The sequence below is a fragment of the Silurus aristotelis genome (assembly GCF_946808225.1).
Source record: "Silurus aristotelis genome assembly, chromosome: 8".
Classification (NCBI taxonomy): domain Eukaryota; kingdom Metazoa; phylum Chordata; class Actinopteri; order Siluriformes; family Siluridae; genus Silurus; species Silurus aristotelis.
The window spans coordinates 16,460,433-16,477,648 of NC_139581.1; the positions used below are offsets into that span (position 1 = coordinate 16,460,433).

General features: G+C 39.2%; 2 protein-coding genes across 3 annotated transcripts in view; both read right to left on the bottom strand.

Annotated features, from left to right (window-relative positions):
* Window positions 1-781: 781 nt before the first annotated feature.
* LOC310729477 (sushi domain-containing protein 6) lies at window positions 782-5,307 on the bottom strand. Of its 2 annotated transcripts, none has more exons than XM_083547664.1 (5): window positions 5,172-5,307; window positions 3,202-3,309; window positions 2,831-3,028; window positions 1,518-1,659; window positions 782-1,240 (listed from the first exon to the last, which is right to left on the bottom strand). In XM_083547664.1, the coding sequence occupies exons 2-5, from the start codon at window positions 3,293-3,295 to the stop codon at window positions 922-924; spliced, it is 753 nt and encodes a 250-aa protein (XP_083403790.1). In that variant the 5' UTR covers window positions 3,296-3,309; window positions 5,172-5,307; the 3' UTR covers window positions 782-921. The 2 variants fall into 2 exon arrangements, with proteins under 2 accessions (XP_083403790.1, XP_083403789.1); XM_083547663.1 differs by having other exon boundaries at window positions 782-1,243.
* A 1,243-nt stretch (window positions 5,308-6,550) lies between these two features.
* The window catches only part of pak4 (p21 protein (Cdc42/Rac)-activated kinase 4), a 15,297-nt gene continuing 4,631 nt past the window's right edge, over window positions 6,551-17,216 (bottom strand). The window contains exons 2-10 of the mRNA XM_083547657.1: window positions 13,677-13,898; window positions 13,192-13,409; window positions 12,704-13,094; window positions 12,159-12,569; window positions 11,853-11,986; window positions 11,436-11,562; window positions 10,245-10,370; window positions 9,955-10,089; window positions 6,551-9,790 (exon numbers count right to left, since the gene is read on the bottom strand). Of these exons, the coding sequence (XP_083403783.1) occupies window positions 9,635-9,790; window positions 9,955-10,089; window positions 10,245-10,370; window positions 11,436-11,562; window positions 11,853-11,986; window positions 12,159-12,569; window positions 12,704-13,094; window positions 13,192-13,409; window positions 13,677-13,877 (1,899 nt within the window). The 5' untranslated portion in view covers window positions 13,878-13,898 and the 3' untranslated portion in view covers window positions 6,551-9,634. The remainder of the gene's footprint in view (window positions 9,791-9,954; window positions 10,090-10,244; window positions 10,371-11,435; window positions 11,563-11,852; window positions 11,987-12,158; window positions 12,570-12,703; window positions 13,095-13,191; window positions 13,410-13,676; window positions 13,899-17,216) is intronic.

Here is a 17,216-nt window from a genome sequence, read left to right on the forward strand (position 1 = left end):
AACTAACACATGTTAATCGATCTTTGAAATAGGCAAATAATTATACCAATAATGAATTCAAATTAACTCCACAAATCAATAGTTATTAATCAATAATTTGGTTAACAACTTTTTATAACACATGGAATGTTCATGCTTTCTGAATGTTTACTAATGCAATAAATAATAAGGAAGCAATAATTACGTGAGGTCCCCTAAATGCACTGCATCGTCTATCTATCTATCTATCTATCTATCTATCTATCTATCTATCTATCTATCTATCTATCTGTCTGTCTGTCTGTCTGTCTGTCTGTCTGTCTGTCTGTCTGTCTATCTATCTATCTATCTATCTATCTATCTATCTATCTATCTATCTATCTATCTATATATATATACACACACACCCTATACTCGATCTGTTAAATAAGAACATTCATCAGCAGTCGTAATAATTGACAACAGATTTAAGGATCCATGACTGAATCCAAAAGCTTCTCAGCACCTAGACAAGCCCTTTGCTTTGAAATAATCTGTAATCTGTACATGTGGAATATGTGGACGTGACACCACCAGTTCTGTGCTGGAGTCCGATTGATTCAATTGCAGTCATACAACAGAAAATCACAATTAACTAAGGTAACGTATGTGTTATTACAGTCCACAAGACCACTTTGGTCCCCTCACTGAGGGAAACAATAAACATGTCTCCAGGACCACTGAAAACATTGAAACAATCATTATCACTGTGCACATCACACTCTGCAGTCGTGGCTAAATATCTACCAGTTGCATGAGTTCATTAAAATCAAAAAAAGGCCAAAAATAATCGTATGTAATCAAAACCCTTTAAAGCTGACGTTAAACTACCCTAACAGGTGTAAAGCATGGCAAAGAGCATTAACAATCATTAAGCTGAAGGTGAGCTCACACACCCAGCAGTTAGTTGTCCTTTTCAACAGAAAGTGCAATGTGAGAAGCCCGTGCTTCACCCTCATTTCCTCCATCCACAGAGCGTGGCTGCCTTTCTTCATAAGGCGGCGGTGCCTCTGAGCTTTGATTCGAACTGTCTGTGCAGTTACTGGAACCTGACTGGATCAGAGATGATAATGGGCTGTTCTCCGACGAGGCCAGCAGTAGTTGTGTGGGTCCACGCATGGGCTGGATGCGCTGACCCCAACTTCCATACACCGCCTCCTCATAGGTGGGCAGAGAGACAGGCAAGCCGTCCACCATCAAGTCCAACTGATCAGACGATCGCCTGCTGAAAAAGTGTCAAAAAATAACTATGTGCACCAACAGAGGGTTAATCAAGCCAGTGATGAAATACACACTGAACAGCAATAATTAATATTATTGAACTGATTAGTTATTGAGAGATAATGAGAGTAGCTTGACTAGCCTTTTCAGAATTACAAACATGGATGGATGGATGGATGGATGGATGGATAGATAGATGGCTGGTTAGATGGATGGATGGAAAGATGGATGGAAAGATAGATAGATAGCTCTATCTATGGAATAGTGGAGCATTGTACCTTTGAGACTGGCAAGGGTAGAGTCGGGACTTGATGACCATGCAAGCTGTGGTGGTGAGAAGAAAAATAGAAACGCCCACAGCAGTCGTAGCCACACTCGGGATAGAATTGTTCACTCTTTCTTCATATTTAGCATGTCCAGCTGTGAGAACACACACAGCACACGTACAGCAGATAATCTATAAACTGATCTGCCAAAAACACTATTTCCGGATGTACTATTGTTGTAATGGAGACAGGAAGTTAAAGCAATATGAGGAAAGTGTCTCTTCAAGTGGTTTAGGAAAATCTTTTAAACTAATGACGCAGTACTTTTCTGGGGCTTTTAAATGCATTACAGAAAAAGATATATTGGTTAGTATGGTGGCTGTGTTCATTTCCTGTTCGCACTATTGGTTTCCTGCATCTGTGTGGCTCAGTTTAAAAGAGGAAGCAAACAGATGCTGAGCTATAAGTCAATCTTCTGGTTTTTAGTTCCCTCACACCCTGATACAATACAGGGCTTTATGTAGGTCATCCAATAAATGTTTCCTGCCTATAAACACAAGACCCCAATACTGAACATGGAGCAACTCCTGACCTACACATATTAGTGTTCTCCCAGTCTGCCTACAGACAGAACTTCCTGCATGGAAGTGGGTATGTGAGAGAGCAATTCAATTAAATGGTCAGCACATGTGCTACTACAAGTCCAGATCGGGATCCGCTGCTATGGAAAGTCTAAAATCCCCAGAAAAGGTAAATATGTCTGCAGTCATAGTTTATTTATACTGTATATAACATACACATACGCTATTAAAAAAAAGTTTGTGGACACATGACCATCACACCAGTATGTGCTTCTATATTTAGTCCAGCTTTGCTTTTATAATAACCTCCACTCTTCATGGAAGGCTTTTCTACTAGATTTTGGAATTTGCTCAGCCACAAGAGCATTAGTTAACTCAGGCACGGATGTCTGGTAAAGACTGGTGTGCACCCTGACTTCCAGTCCATCCCAGAGGTCCATCACAGGGCTCTGTCTTCATGGAGCTTGCTTTGTATACAGAGGCAATGTCATGCTGGAACAGGTTTGGGCTCTTTAGTTCAGCAAAACAGAACTGTAATTCTGTGGCATACAATGGCATTCTATATAATTGTGTGGCAACAGCATGAGAATGGCTCACATGTGGATGTGATGATTAAGGACCCACATATTTTTGGATATATAGTGTACAAGGCTGCACATTGCATGCCATTAAATGTTCACCCTGCAAAAGTATATATTTTCCACAACAAATAAAAAATATATATGTTTGACCATTCTGTCTTACCCGTGTTAGGTACACAGGTGGGGATACTTGGCTCCCATCGTCCTTTGCGACAGCTGGAGTGATGGACGCTGTTTAACAGAACGTATCCCGACTCGCAAAAGTAGTAGATACGACTCTTTGGAAGGAAGCCTCTACATGGAGAAGGTTTGCAGTAGAAGCCGCCATGCTCGGGGATAATCGGGTGAGAACAGTTCTGACCTGAAAGTTCCAGGACACAAAAGAACGAGATCCAGGTAAAATGACTTTGGGTTTGGTATTTTTTTAATAACAAAAACTTGAATGATAGTGGAAGACAACAAATAATAATCAGTACTGGCTTTATCACTTCTGTCTGTAGTGGTTTGGATGGGAGCTAATAGAAAGAGGCATACCTGTGCTGATTTCTGGCAGGGAAGTCAGTATGAAGACCACATAGCCCATTAGAGCGTGCAAACATGGCCACAGTGAGAGTCGGTGTGTAGACATGAAAAACACTCGTCCTGATGGCACAACAAACACACCAAGCCGGTTAAAAGACTTAAATTTCACACCAGGATCACAGTTATTTGTAGAGAAAGAGCAAAACCAAATTCACAGAAGCAAGGGTCTTGGGAAACCGTGCGCTTGGTTGTGTTTACTGAAAGAGGTGGGGCTCATGCACAGCTGCACACGCAGCCGCTAATTAACAAACACCGCACCCTTATCCTGACCATAGGAGAAGTGAACCTGAGCAAGACCTGCACATGCAAACAAGGTCACTCAAAAGCATGGTGTGAAAATTTGCACCGTGCATAAGACTTGTGTCGAAATGACTGGCTGCTGTGCCACAACTTCCTGCAGACTTCTGAAAGTAATTCTGAAAGGTGAACAAAAATATAAACACTGCATACTGGTTGTGGCAAGCCATTATAAATGCCAAGTTATAACCAATAAGCTAGAGTGAGGGGGAAGCTGTGTATCCACAGTGTATACTATTCGCACAGACTGAGAAAGTAGACCACAGCGTAGGTGGCTGCAACCATGGAATGAAAAAGAGTATCAAAATGAACACGCAAGGCATACATTAAAGGGTTTATGGCCAGTAAACTCAATACCTTGCTGATAAACAATACAAAATACAAAAAAGAAAAAGCAAAAACAGTTGTAAAATAGCCAAGGGAATTGTAGTAGTAGTAATAATAATAATAATAATAATAATGAGAAGAAGAAAAAGGATTACGATTATTATAACTATATTATGATAACGATTAAGAACAAGTATAATAATATCATAGCTTTTCATAAAGTCTCTTAGCATTCTAATTCTATCTCTTTCCATTTCTAATCTATAAACAAAAGCTATTAATGAAAAATGACCCAAAAAAGAAGTATTAGGACTTTAGGGCTGTTAAAACTATTTCCCCCACAGTCGCCACTTAGTTTGTTCATTAGGGACAAACTTAAAATTATATGGAACAAACGTATACATTCTTTTATTACCGCTTTATCTGTGTAAATCTGATTCGTGACAATGTCCATTGTTTTAAGGGCTATACACATAAAAATGTATTGAATTATAATGAAATAGCCAGAATAGAATAGCCTTTATTTGTCACATATACATTACAGCACAGTGAAATGTTGTTCTTCGCATATCCCAGCTTTCTTGGAAGCTGGGGTCAGAGCGCAGGGTCGGCCATGATACGGCGCCCCTGGAGCACACAGAGGGTTAAGGGCCTTGCTCAAGGGCCCAAGAGTGGCAGCTTGGCAATACCGGGGCTTGAACCCCCGACCTTCCGATCAGTAATCCAGCGCCTTAACCACTGGAGCCACCACTCCCCAGAAATTGGCAGAAATTGAATATTTCTGCCTGAATACAATGAACAAGGTTCATTATAAGGAAGTTCTTCTTATCTTCCTGAAGGTAAGAAGCATAACTCTCATTCATATGTGCACTGTCAAATCCTAATAGGTGATATATCAACAACAATGTATTTTATTCTGGGTGTGCTATTTTTTTTCCCAATAATAATTATAATGATAATAATACATTCAGTACAGTTGGAGGTGTCAGAGTATAAATATCAGTAATAAACAGATTGTTGCTGCTTTGCCCTGTGTGACTATATATAATGCACTTCATTATTAACAGTGTGCACAATAAACATGTAGTAATAGTTGAAACACTGCTGACAGCCCTGAATGCTCGAAAATCTGTTTTCAGCGGTTTTCTCCGGGGATTTTTTTTTTTTATTCCTCCTGGCTTTTGATGAGCCCATACACATGACTTCTCTTCACTGATGCTGAGCTCAGAGGCAGAACCAACACACACACACACACACACACACACACACACACGGGCATGTACAGTAGAAGCTCTTACCTGGATGCGAAGCAAGGAGCGATGAATCGGCAATTAACTGACCGTCTGGCTTCCTGGAGCTTCAATCGGAGGTTCTCAGTGCATGTTTTCTTGGTTCTGTTTCTCTAAATGTGCTCGTACGCTCTTTTTTTTTTTTATTCCCTCGGAATGAAACAGAGCCGCTACATGAACGAGCGCGACTCAACAAGTGCGTCTGTTTCAGAGGCGCTGCCAGATGACTCACCGCGCAACCCAGTTGCCAGGAGTGGCGAGACTCCTGATAGGCTGGCAAAGCGACGCGGTCACGCAGAGCAAGGTTTCTGATTGGCTGCGAGCTCGCACCGGTTCCACCCGAGGCAGTCACAGAAAAAAAGCCGCCCACACACACGTTCTGGAAATGGGCATCAATTCCCGTTTCAGTGATTTATTGTATTTATTTTTTTTTTTACCCACACTGCTATTTTACACTCAGTACAATCAGTCAATAACCCGATCATACAAATGTAGACCAATGACATGACTGCTAAAGTAATTATGGGATGTAGCTGAAGAGCTCGAGATACACGCCGTGCTATAAGTAGTATAATACACACAGACATTTCGTTGTTACTCAACAGCGCTCACGCAACAGTTACGCAGATCCGAGCTGCTCATGTACAGGCAGGTTAGATGCAATCATTTACCGCTCACAGCACTCTTACAGATGTGCATCACTGGATACCATAATATAATGTGGTTCTGATATTAACACTATAATGATGGAAAGTGGTAGTGGTTTAGTCCCAGCCCCACCAAGCTGCCACTGTGAGGCCCGTGAGCAATGCCCTAACCCTCTGCTTAGTGTCTTATATACTCTGACCAGGCAAAACCTCATGGCCACCGATCAGTCATAACATTAAGACCACCTGCCTAATATTGTGTTGGTCCCCCTTTTGCTGCCAAAACAGTCCTGACCTCTCAAACATTAACAGTATTAACTTTTTCAGCAATGTGAGCTACAGGAGCTCGTCTGTTGGATTGGACCACACGGACCACACTTCACTCGGCCTTGGCCACTCATTAACCCTGTCACCAGTTCACCGCTGTTCCTTGGACCACTCATGATCGATACTGACCAGTTCAGACAGGAAACAACCCACAAGATAAATTTGTTTATATTAAACCTGTCATGAGAAAATATATTATCAAAGCACAAAAGCAACTCTACATACATCACTAAATGTGAAAGATAATTTGAAACTTCAGGTCAGATTAAGATTGTTATTAATTAACACTTTTTATTTTCAAAATCCACTTGAGGACTGTGGAATTAAAAGATTTCGAGCATGGGTTTGGTGTTAAACGTTTTGTTACTTTCTTTAAAATGAAAAAGTAGATTTAAAGAATCCCAGAGACAAATATTTGTACGCAGGAAAGTGTATTCCAAGAAAAAAAATAAAAATAGGGTGAGAGGGAGGAAGTCATTTTAACAATATAATATCACAAATCATGAAGGGAACTGACATCAGGTGTCAACCAAAAGTAAAATTTCTGCAAGACTAGAGTTAACACAATGAGAGGACTGAACTGGCTGAGGCACAAACATGAACAGGCCAGTCAATAGTAGTCGCAGTCCAAACAGGAGTAAGAGCTTGTGTCTGAGGAAATGAATCTAAAATCATGGGTTTGCCAGCTAAGAAAGACCGCAACTTTTGAATCATTGTTTACATGCCATCGCTCATTAAAGTGTACTCCCATTCAGTCGTTTCAAACCAAAACAAACTGTTTAAACGCTAAAATTACACATTGCAGAACTACAGATATTGCTTTAAATTACACACACACACTCAAACATAGACGGTGGTTTCAGAATGTATTGATACAGACGCTGTATGAATAAGCAGAGCCCATTACCTGGACTTGCGGTTTTGGCAAACTAACAGATCTGAAAGGAAAGCAATTCAATGTACAATGCCAGTACCACATCTGTATCAGTACAACGGATTTAAATAAACACAATGAAATCAGGAAAACCTAAATGACACATTCCTCACAAGTAGTGAAAGTGTACTGTGAGCATGAGGCATTTCTACAGTTATATGATCTGTACGGAACACAGTCTATGTTCAACAACATTTATATTACTAGCAAATAGAGAAATGAAATAATGGTGTAAAAACCCATTTGTGCATCTTCAAAATGCAGAAATGTACCTAGTTAATGAACACAGGCAGAATCGTGACTGGGGAGATGGACAGAATGGTACAAGATGTTTCCAAACACAAATTCATATACATGTATAAATGAGCTGTACATTTACATCTCTCACACTACAGTATTTCCCATTTAACAGCAAAGCAACACTTGCAGTTTTCAAGACATGCCCTAATATTATTAACATTTTATGTTAAAGAAAAATTTCAATTTGAGAGACTTATTTTTTTTTTTGGGCCAGAACTCCGTAATCACACACTGGAAAGCATATTGACAACTGCATGTGCCACTGAGTAGCGTGGAGGATTTAACTGCATTAAGGCTGTTAAGGAACAAAGTAATGACTTGTTCCTAGATCAACTTAATACTTACAAACAATTCCCAGTTTAAAAAAAAAATATCATGAATGCTATTTGGTCACTGAAGGATCATTTGTACAAGTTAATTTACTTTTACTGTAAGAAATGTTTATGCTACTCAGATGTGTGATTGTCTTTTAGTTTCTACTCCAAAAACTGGAGCACTTTTTTGTAAGAAAAAAAAGCTGCTGGTAAGTATTATTAGTTAAACAAAAAAAAACTCAAACAAAAAATTAAATAAAAAATGTAACATTTGTTGTCTAGATCTACACGTGGATTGATTTGTTAACGAATTACTACAATTGGAATGAGAGTTATTAAGGCATCAGTAAGATTTTAAAAAACTCTCATCATATACATTGCATTGCTACATCTCCAGTTTTTCTACACACTTATATTAGAAAAAATATTACTTCTTCGTATTATTATAAGAAGAAACTCCCAAATGATCAATTTGCTTATTTAAGGCTGAAACATGTGTAACAGCACAAGCACACTCTATGCTGGGTGTAGTGTTGTTACTGAAGTTTACAGTTATTCTCTCAGTTAGTGTCACATCTTAGGTTGCTGTCTAGGTACAAGCAAATATGCTCCAATGCAAGCCTTTAAGAGCTTTTGAATAGAATATAAAAGGCACAGTTACTTACAGAGCCCTGCACTAAAATGGGAATTTGTGCTTAAACAAGCCCAAAGCTACATCACTATAGGCCGTTCTTGTTAGTGTTTATATGCAGCAGGACACAGGGACAGCAGCTTCTGAACAGTCGAAGGCTTAGACTGAGGAACATGGGACTGTGCCAGGCCTAGAGTGCTACAGGATAGCGTTTGATTTCATGCATCCGATTTAGTTCATCTTCTAATCGACAAAGCTTTCACAATCACAAGTTCTGCCTGAATACGACACATAGGTCCAGTTGTATGTTCACACAGTCCTGAAAGTTTCACTCGAACACTTCACATGTTAAAAGGAATTCTGCACAAGAATGTACACAGTATGTCGAGATGCAGAGCTACATGGTAAGAGATCCCTTTAGATATTTGGTGATATTTCATACTGTTTTAAAGGGACGAGGGATTTTCCTGTATATTTAGTGTTGGGTTGAAAGAGAAAAAAAAATAAACCAGGAGTGCAGCTTTAATCCTAAAACAGTGCTTAAAATATCTTCACTGTCACCGAAAAAGATATATATTTAAAAAATAATAAAAAAAATAATTCACAAAATCTATTAAAACGATATGGGACATTGTTTCATCAAAACACCCAAAAACTTGGAAAGGAATTAAAAGCAGAATTAAAAGCACACATCCAGTGTTGACCTAGTCTAGGGTTGTAACAGAAGCCTAGTGTTTTTTTTTTACTTTTGATAAAGTACAATATAGCTCTTCAGTAGTTATTTTCCTCTTTACATTGGTTAGAAGTCAGAAAGTGGTTACGGTGCGAGAGGTGAAATTTTTGTTTAGAAACAGAGCACTACTTCCACTGTGTGGGTGGGGATTCGGGCTGGGGCGATGGGAGACAGCAGCTCCAAAATGTCCAAGATGTTAAAGGGAGACAGTAATTGCTTCACCCAGAAACACAGTCAGTGAGAGATCTTTCAAACCACGGAATCATTCAAAAACCCTCCTTAGTAAAAGAGGAACACTGACACTCAATTCTCACTTTACCAAAGATGGCAGGTTTCCAGTGATCATACAACTAGTGTAAAATCAACAGTGTTGTCCTTGCAGAGCTTCTTTCGGTTTAGTCCCTTCGAAAAGCCTCAGTTCAAGTCAACAGCAGTGTTTATAGTATTTTGAGGCAAGTATTTTCAAATGCTTAATCTGAAAACCAAAGCATGCAGAGCCACACTTGTCTGCAAACCTCCTGCCTCAAAAGGGTCCGTTCTTTGAGATAAGCAAAAGCTCCTGGTGGAATGGTTGTCACTCTTGTGCTCATCTCATGCGATTTTGCCTCATGAGCGGCACGATACAAGAGGGAGGGCCAGATTTAGAGAGAAATGGATGCTTGAGGAGCTCCTGAGCAGTGGCCCTCTGGGCAGAGTCCCTTACAAGCATCCTGTCCAAGAAGCCCTTGAGAAGCGGTGAGACCTGAGAGAGTAAAAAAAAAAAAAACTAAGTAAGAAAGAGGATTATAGAATAAACCAATACTTTGAACACACAATAGTTTATTTCTATATCGCTTTTCACAACAGACATTGCCTCAAAGCAATAAGTTTCACGAACAATGAAACAGAAAAATTTTAAAGATTTACTTTGTGAAGGTTCTTTAGTTTGGGTGGTAAGTTGTCTCGAATCATCTTCATTGCTTTGAGTGGAGGTTCATTAAAATAGGGAGGCTCTCCATCTACCATTTCAATTACCATAATGCCAAGAGACCAAATGTCCACCTGTGAGCAAAAAGATCCTTTTGGTATTTTGTAATGTACCATCAAGCAGAATGCAGTGAGCAAAGATGCAAAAGAACAGAAACAATTCTTACAGCTAAAGCACACATTTATAAGTTGAAATGCAGCAGGACAAGAAAGTGAAAGCAGAATCTAACCTCTGGTCCATATGGCAGTCTTGAGATGAGCTCAGGTGCCATCCAATATGGAGTTCCAACCAATGACTTTCTGCGTTGGACCTCTTTTGAAACTTGTGCACAGAAGCCAAAGTCAGAGAGCTTTATCTGAAATGTTTAGAAAACGTACCATAATTACCATCATCATTTGATGCCCAAATAAAACACAGTGTCAAATATAATACATCCAAACAGTTTGACTTGTATTACACAGGGAATTTCCAGGCTTGTTCTACACATTTTGCAAGTAGACTAGAGGTCACTTCCTATAAAGCTTCTATCTTGAAGTAATGCCATTCAGTGCAGTCATGTAGGCAACTACTATTTCAGCCAATACCTTCATTCTATTTCAGCAACAAGTTCTTGTTAAATGATGTAAATGTTGCTTTGAGGAATATGCCTTGTACTGTGGTTTATTAAGCACACAAATATCATTAAATGAGTTTCCCCTCTGGGATGAATAAACAATCTGGTATAAAGATAATAATATTTTGCAAACAACGTTTTGCATGGCTGGCAAAACAAAAAGACGATTTATGGCCAAAAAGACTGTCTGGCCAATGTGACATGAGGAAACGAAACATAAAAATGCAAACACAAAAGCTTGCCGAGAAACAAATGACAATTACTTCAAAAAATACTTCCTCTTCTCTTACTGCAACCACAAAATGAAACCTTGCGCTTGTATGACACAGTATATGTACCAGTATATATTTTAGGGGCACCATAAGTGACTGGAAATGAACCACTAAAACCCATCTTTCTGTTACGCTTTAGTTGTGGTGCTGATTTGTTTTACAAAATATGCATGCATTTATTTTTACATTTTACACAAAGCCTCCAAGCACATTATAGCTGTAGGTTTTAAACCACAATAAGTAAGATTTCATGGGGAACAGACAAAACGGAACAGATAACTGTGGTGATGAGTTTTTAAACAAGTTTGCATAACATTTCCAAACCAACGGTGTCATTTAACCTACAGGTTCCCAAACCTGGTTTTGGAGTACCAACAGTGCTGCACATTTTAATGTCTTCCCTAAAACATCTACAGCCAATTAAATAAATCAAGTGTGTTTGGGTGCTCAAGAAGAAGGGTTATAAAACTGTGATTTAAACTTGTATATATTTAAAAAGTAAAAAAAGATCTAAAATGGTAGGCAAAAAACTCACTCTGCCATCATGAGTAAGTAGAATAGAGTCGCTTTTAATGTCTCTATGGATGACACCCTGAGCGTGCAACACTGACAGAGCCTTAAGCACAGACAGGCACACAGTGGCGATCTGCTCTTCATTCATCCTGAAACACATACAGCACGTATAAAACACTTTCGTGATGATGCAAAAACTAATTTCAAGAGTCTAATGCTTGTGAAACATGCACATAACTGACTAGTGGGAAATCCTGCCACCTAGTGGATAACATTATATTACAAAGTTAAAATGCATAAACAGTAGAGTATTAAGATCTACTAGCTTACTGTGATGAAAAAATAAATATTTGTGCACTATTTATTGTGGTATAATCCTTGCGATAATAAGCGCGGGTCACACAAACAGCGCGAGTAAGAAATAAGCACAAACACTTACCTCGTATGTGTGACAATGTCAGTGAGCGCTCCACCTTCAAGGAACTCCATGACGACCCAGAGCTCATCACCGACCAAGTAACTGTTGTACATGTCCACAACATTCTCATGGTGATAGTCTCGCATGATCACCACCTTGACAAATATGAAAACAGACAATGCGAACAGTGTAGATTTCATGCAATATGACATGTGTAGTGGTGTCTATTCTGGAGGTTAAAAACCAAGATAATGTGCTATCGAACATCAGCCTACACAAGGAGTATTTTTCTGACAAAGTTAGAATAAGAATTCTAATTAAATTCACCTCGTTAAAGAGCAGCTCTCGACGCTGTTGTTTGCGCAGATCCATCTTTTTCACAGCTACCAGTTTGCCCGTGCTCTTAACTGTTGCAATACACACAATACCAGTGGAGCCCTCGCCTATTTTGATGTAATGGTCCAGGTAGGTGCGTGGGTCACCAGGATCCACCACCATCTGCAGGGCAGCACGGAACTGCTCATGAGAAACACGCTGAGGTTGCTGTGGTGGTCCAGAAGGCACAGTGGGTCGAGATGCTGGAAGTAATGGCTGGCTATGGGCAGGTTCTGGACCCAAAGCAGGGTGAGAGGCATGATGCTGCTGGGAGGAGCCCTTACCCCCACTGTTCCCACTTCGGCTTGATCCACTGGCCGGGCCATTTTGAGGAGGATCGTGAGTCCTGCCTGGCTTCAGGTCCTACAATGAAAAAAGGAGATAAGGGAGAAGTAACAAAGAGCAGAATGTAAACATACTGATAAAAATGTGTCAATAGCCCACCACAGTTGCCTTTTTTGTCCCCAGAAAGTTCTTGTTTTCTGGTCTTTTCTCACCTGATTGCTGGGATTTCGTGCAGAGTCACTTTCAGTGCGGGGGTAAGTGTTAAATGGCCGACTTTGTTGAGCTGGCTTCATTATACCCTCTGTAAGAGGCAGATTGGGGGTTTGAACATTTGGTCCAGAGAGAGGTCTCTTGTCTCGTGGAGACTGTGGGCTTTCATCCTGACTTGTGTAGCTGGATTTTGGCCTTTTGTCATTTGCCACTTCCCTCCAGACCACTGGATTGTGGTGATCTCGTTCTCGTTCTCTGTGAGGTGGTGCGTGAGGTCCAGTGGGTCGTTCTTGATCTTTGTGTCTGCTTGGCTCCTGGCCGTGGGGCTGCATTGGTCTTCCGTCTTCTCTGTGGGTTCGAGGTGGTCTCTGGGAATCGGGACGTGTTTTCTCTCTACTCGCAAACAAATAAGAAACATAAGGATCAGCTGTCGGAAATGAAAGGGTACAATCAAATACAACAACAAAATACAGAATAAGACAAAACTTACCTCTCTTTGCTCTCGCCTACATGATCATGAGGCCGATGATGATGATGATGATGTTCCCCGTTCTCCTGTGTCCCAGAGGAGCCAGAGTCCCTGCGAGGATGTGTGGGAGGACTGTCCCGTCGCAGCGAGTTCGAACGGATCACTGACATGGTTTGAAACTCATCTAGGAGCCACGTCAGAGAACCGTCAACCCCTATCTTACTACCTCGCACTATGGCCTGAAAAACAGACAGCACCAAGCAAAGCCAAAGGTCACCAAACCAGCCACTATCTTAAACTCCTTAACAATTATTTGTTGTCTTTCTAGCATGGACTACAAAAATACCGGATGTGATCTTTACTGTACAACCCAAACCACACCAAGTGTGTTTCTGAACAAATATGGAAAAAAAAAAAATCATAATCTACAACAATGTCAACATTGTGTATTGATCCTGACCAAAATCATATAGCACAAATAATCAATGTGGCAAACAGAATTTTACCTTGCGAGGCTCCACAGTGGTGATGACTGTGGCATCGATAAAAGGCTTGGGCCTTTTGGCCGTGTCTTCGATGAGGCTCTGCCATTGGCGAGGAAGCCCCACAAACTTCTGCTCCTGCTCATCAAAGTCAGTGTGCACACGGTGCTCAAAGTTGGAGGGAGCTGAGATCTGAATGCGCTGCTTCTTCTTTTTGCTGAACATTGCTGCGGCAGAGCATCAGAACTAGTAAAGAGGAGAGAGAATCAGTGACCTTTAGTACTTATGAAACTTGTTCCACACAAGGTAAAGACCCTAAAATGGCACCCAAACTACTATGACAAGGTTTGGAACGCCTGACAATTGGGATCAATTTCAATCATTGCAGTGGCTCTTAAGTCAGTTGACTTAAATGTCTGTTGGGAAATATGACTGCAAAGAGAAACTGTGTTACATTTCATAGTGTGTTTTATTTTAACCTATTCATATACCTATACAAGAATGTGGTAACTATTTCTGCTGTATTTCACCACTGAGGTCATGCAAGTGTATTTTAATTAATTTGATCAACATTGTATAATGAGCTTTGTTAAAGATACTAATGTGCTGTATGTTTACAGTCCTGACCTTTACAGTTTTACAAGAATTCCTACTTGTTCAAACAAACAAACAAACAAAAAATTTTGAAACTGATATAATGTTGAAGGCATGAAAAGATTTTGGACGTCTTTAACAAACTATCATCAGATTCTTAATACAGTGCAAAACTCTTTTTCTCTTTTGCAGGTTGCACCACAAGCACACACTCTTCCAGTATGGATAAGAGACACTCCCTGAAGCCAAACATGCATTGCTAATAGGAGTCTGGTGAAGCTCCTACCCGCCTCATGCAGGCCTGGGAAACCCACTGTTTATTTATTTCTGTCGCTACTGAAAGGAATTGTTTGAAAAAGCAGCAACTTCTAAAGTACAATCAGAACATTTCTGAAGATGTCAGGAAGCACATGAACTCTGCCTTAAGATCTCAGCATGAATGTATTAGGGTCAATAACATGTTCTTTTCAAGTTGTAGATTTTTAAATGCCATAGAAAATAAACTAAAAGAATTAAATAAAAAAAATTCAGCTTTGGCAAAAGGCTGTCATATTACCACATACCAAGTCTTAACTGGGGCCTGTGAGTAACGTAGTAAACTAAACATCGAGAGGTCGGCCAATCAATCGGGCCGTTTTTTTTTTTTTTTCAATTTTAATTCAAATCGGCATCGGCTGATCATTATTAACGGATTTGTGCAGCTTTTTTCAATCATATCTGCCAAGTTGCAAAAACAAGAACAGCAACAAGCCTGTTCTGTTTGTTTTTTCCTTGTGCTCATTTGCTTAGCTAATTTGCCAATCAGAATCTCCTTGCTATATATTTCATAGGATAAATATGAGGCTGCATTTGGAGAGAGAATGAGATTAACTTTTTAGAACTGTATTGTTAGTGAGCCTTCAACCAGCTGTAGTTTGGGCTACAGGTAGAAACCAGAACCAAAAGCTGGAAACCAGGGCACCAATTGGAGGCTTGTTTAATAAATGTTTCATTTAAGCAATCGTCTGTATCATGTCTTAATAAGAAACAGATTTAATCTAATTGCATCGGCCAGACAAAAAACCCATATCAGTGGACATCTATTAATATCAATATGTGTGGAATAAAAAATAACATTTATACTGGGGAACACGGTGACTGCACACTATCTACTGCTGCGCAACCTGGCATCTCTGCTACTTTGTTAATTACTGCAAAGGGACCACTAATAGCGTGTATGCACCTTGTGCATATTTACTGCCCATTTTATTAGACGTTACAATACAGTATGAGACTACGGAACATGGTGCACTCAATCATCCTCTAGCTATAGAATACAACAACTTACATAATAGTTTGATTGTTATACCTGTAACCGTGCAACCACGTACCTACTATAACTGTTTAATAAAAGCTTTAAATTTGCTTCCTAGTGATATCAACTACAAGCAAATGCAAACTGTATTGCCCAAAAACGAGCCTTTGGCAACTCTCTGCTCTATTTCAGCCTCAGGAGGAATAGTGTTTAGGGCAGTGCTTATTTTGTATTAAAAAGACATAATTGTTAAATATTTTGCATTGTTTATAATGGAAAATTGTGGCTTTTTATTGTTTTTTTTTTTTTGCTTTTTCTAAAAAAATATATAGCCTTGAAAAAAGACAAAAAATACTAGAAAAAGTATCATGCCCAAGAATAGACTTGTGTGCCACCTTGCACCTTGTTAACAACTGAGCTGTGCATAAGCGTGAAGACAAAGAACACTCAGATAGCTGTATATATTTGAGTCTCCTTCCTTCTACAAAACCAACAGAGCAAACCTGTATAATTAAGCATTTTAAATTATATATTGCATATAATGCTTTAAATTAAAGTAAATAATTTGTAAATTACCGAACATTGCATTGATAATGATTACACACAGTGCCTGCAGAACTGTTTACAAAATGTTTTTCAGACATTTTGCCATTAAATAAAACATTTTGCCATTAAAAAGCATACTCTCTGAAACCTATTAGAGAAAAAGTAATAATACAGCCATCTACACTCTGTGCAAATATGTGATGCATAATGCTGAAACATAAAAATCACAAACAAAACTGTAGCATGGATTTCAGACATTTTAACTACATTTTAGTTATGTCTCGGGTGACAGTGAGTCACTGGATTTACAACATGTAAAAGTCGTTGTATGATTAATTAAGTGTCTTTATGCACTTATACAAAGTATGGTTCAACAAGAGAATTTAATTTTCATAACTAACGGATGATAATACACTTGTCATTCTGGTCACAGTATTGGAGCAATTTTCTGTTTAATCTTCATTTTGCTCTCGGTGTGATTGTTGGATAGCAAAGCTGTTGATTTCACTCAGATACACAGACTTGACTGCAATTGCGGATGCAAATGTTGACTAAACCTTTTGAACACTATGCAGCCATCATTACAGTGTAATCAACCATAACCTGACTAGCTTTAAATGTTTTTTTTTTTTAACTAAGTTAAGCAGTGGGAAGGCTAGAGGAAAGAAGATAACACTGACAGAAGCACTGTTCACATGGACAGTTAAAATGAAACCACTTTGTACAAAGTGCCTCTTGGCAACTTTTTTTTTTCTTCTTCAAATGGATGTTCCAACTTGTCCATAAAAGTGGGAAAAAGATGAATCAATCTTGCCTATGAAGCATTTATTTCCCATTATTATACATTAGTTCAGCATAACACGATAAGAGCAAAGTTTTGTTTTTTTTGTTTTTTTTACTTTAGACGGTGCAAGTTGAGACAAACATTCAGTCAAAAACACAAGAGGGACAAAAAAGTTTTGTTCTGGTTGCTACAGAAACATGATCAACTCCATTGTTTGTCTGATTGGTGGATGGTTTAAAGAAAGAAACAAATCACAAGAGAAGAGGCAGGGTTTGCCAAAGTAAAAGTGTGGGGGGTTAAAAAGAACAGTGTATTTGGACCTGTCTTTCTTGAAGTGCCAATAACT

Coding starts and splice junctions, on each gene's coding strand:
- LOC310729477 (XM_083547663.1), bottom strand. CDS start 3,295: ATGTCTACACACCGACTCTCACTGTGGCCATGTTTGCACGCTCTAATG. Junction 3,029..3,201: donor CCTGCCAGAAATCAGCACAG/GTATGCCTCTTT, acceptor TGGAACTTTCAG/GTCAGAACTGTTCTCACCCG. Junction 1,660..2,830: donor CACCTGTGTACCTAACACGG/GTAAGACAGAAT, acceptor GTGTTCTCACAG/CTGGACATGCTAAATATGAA.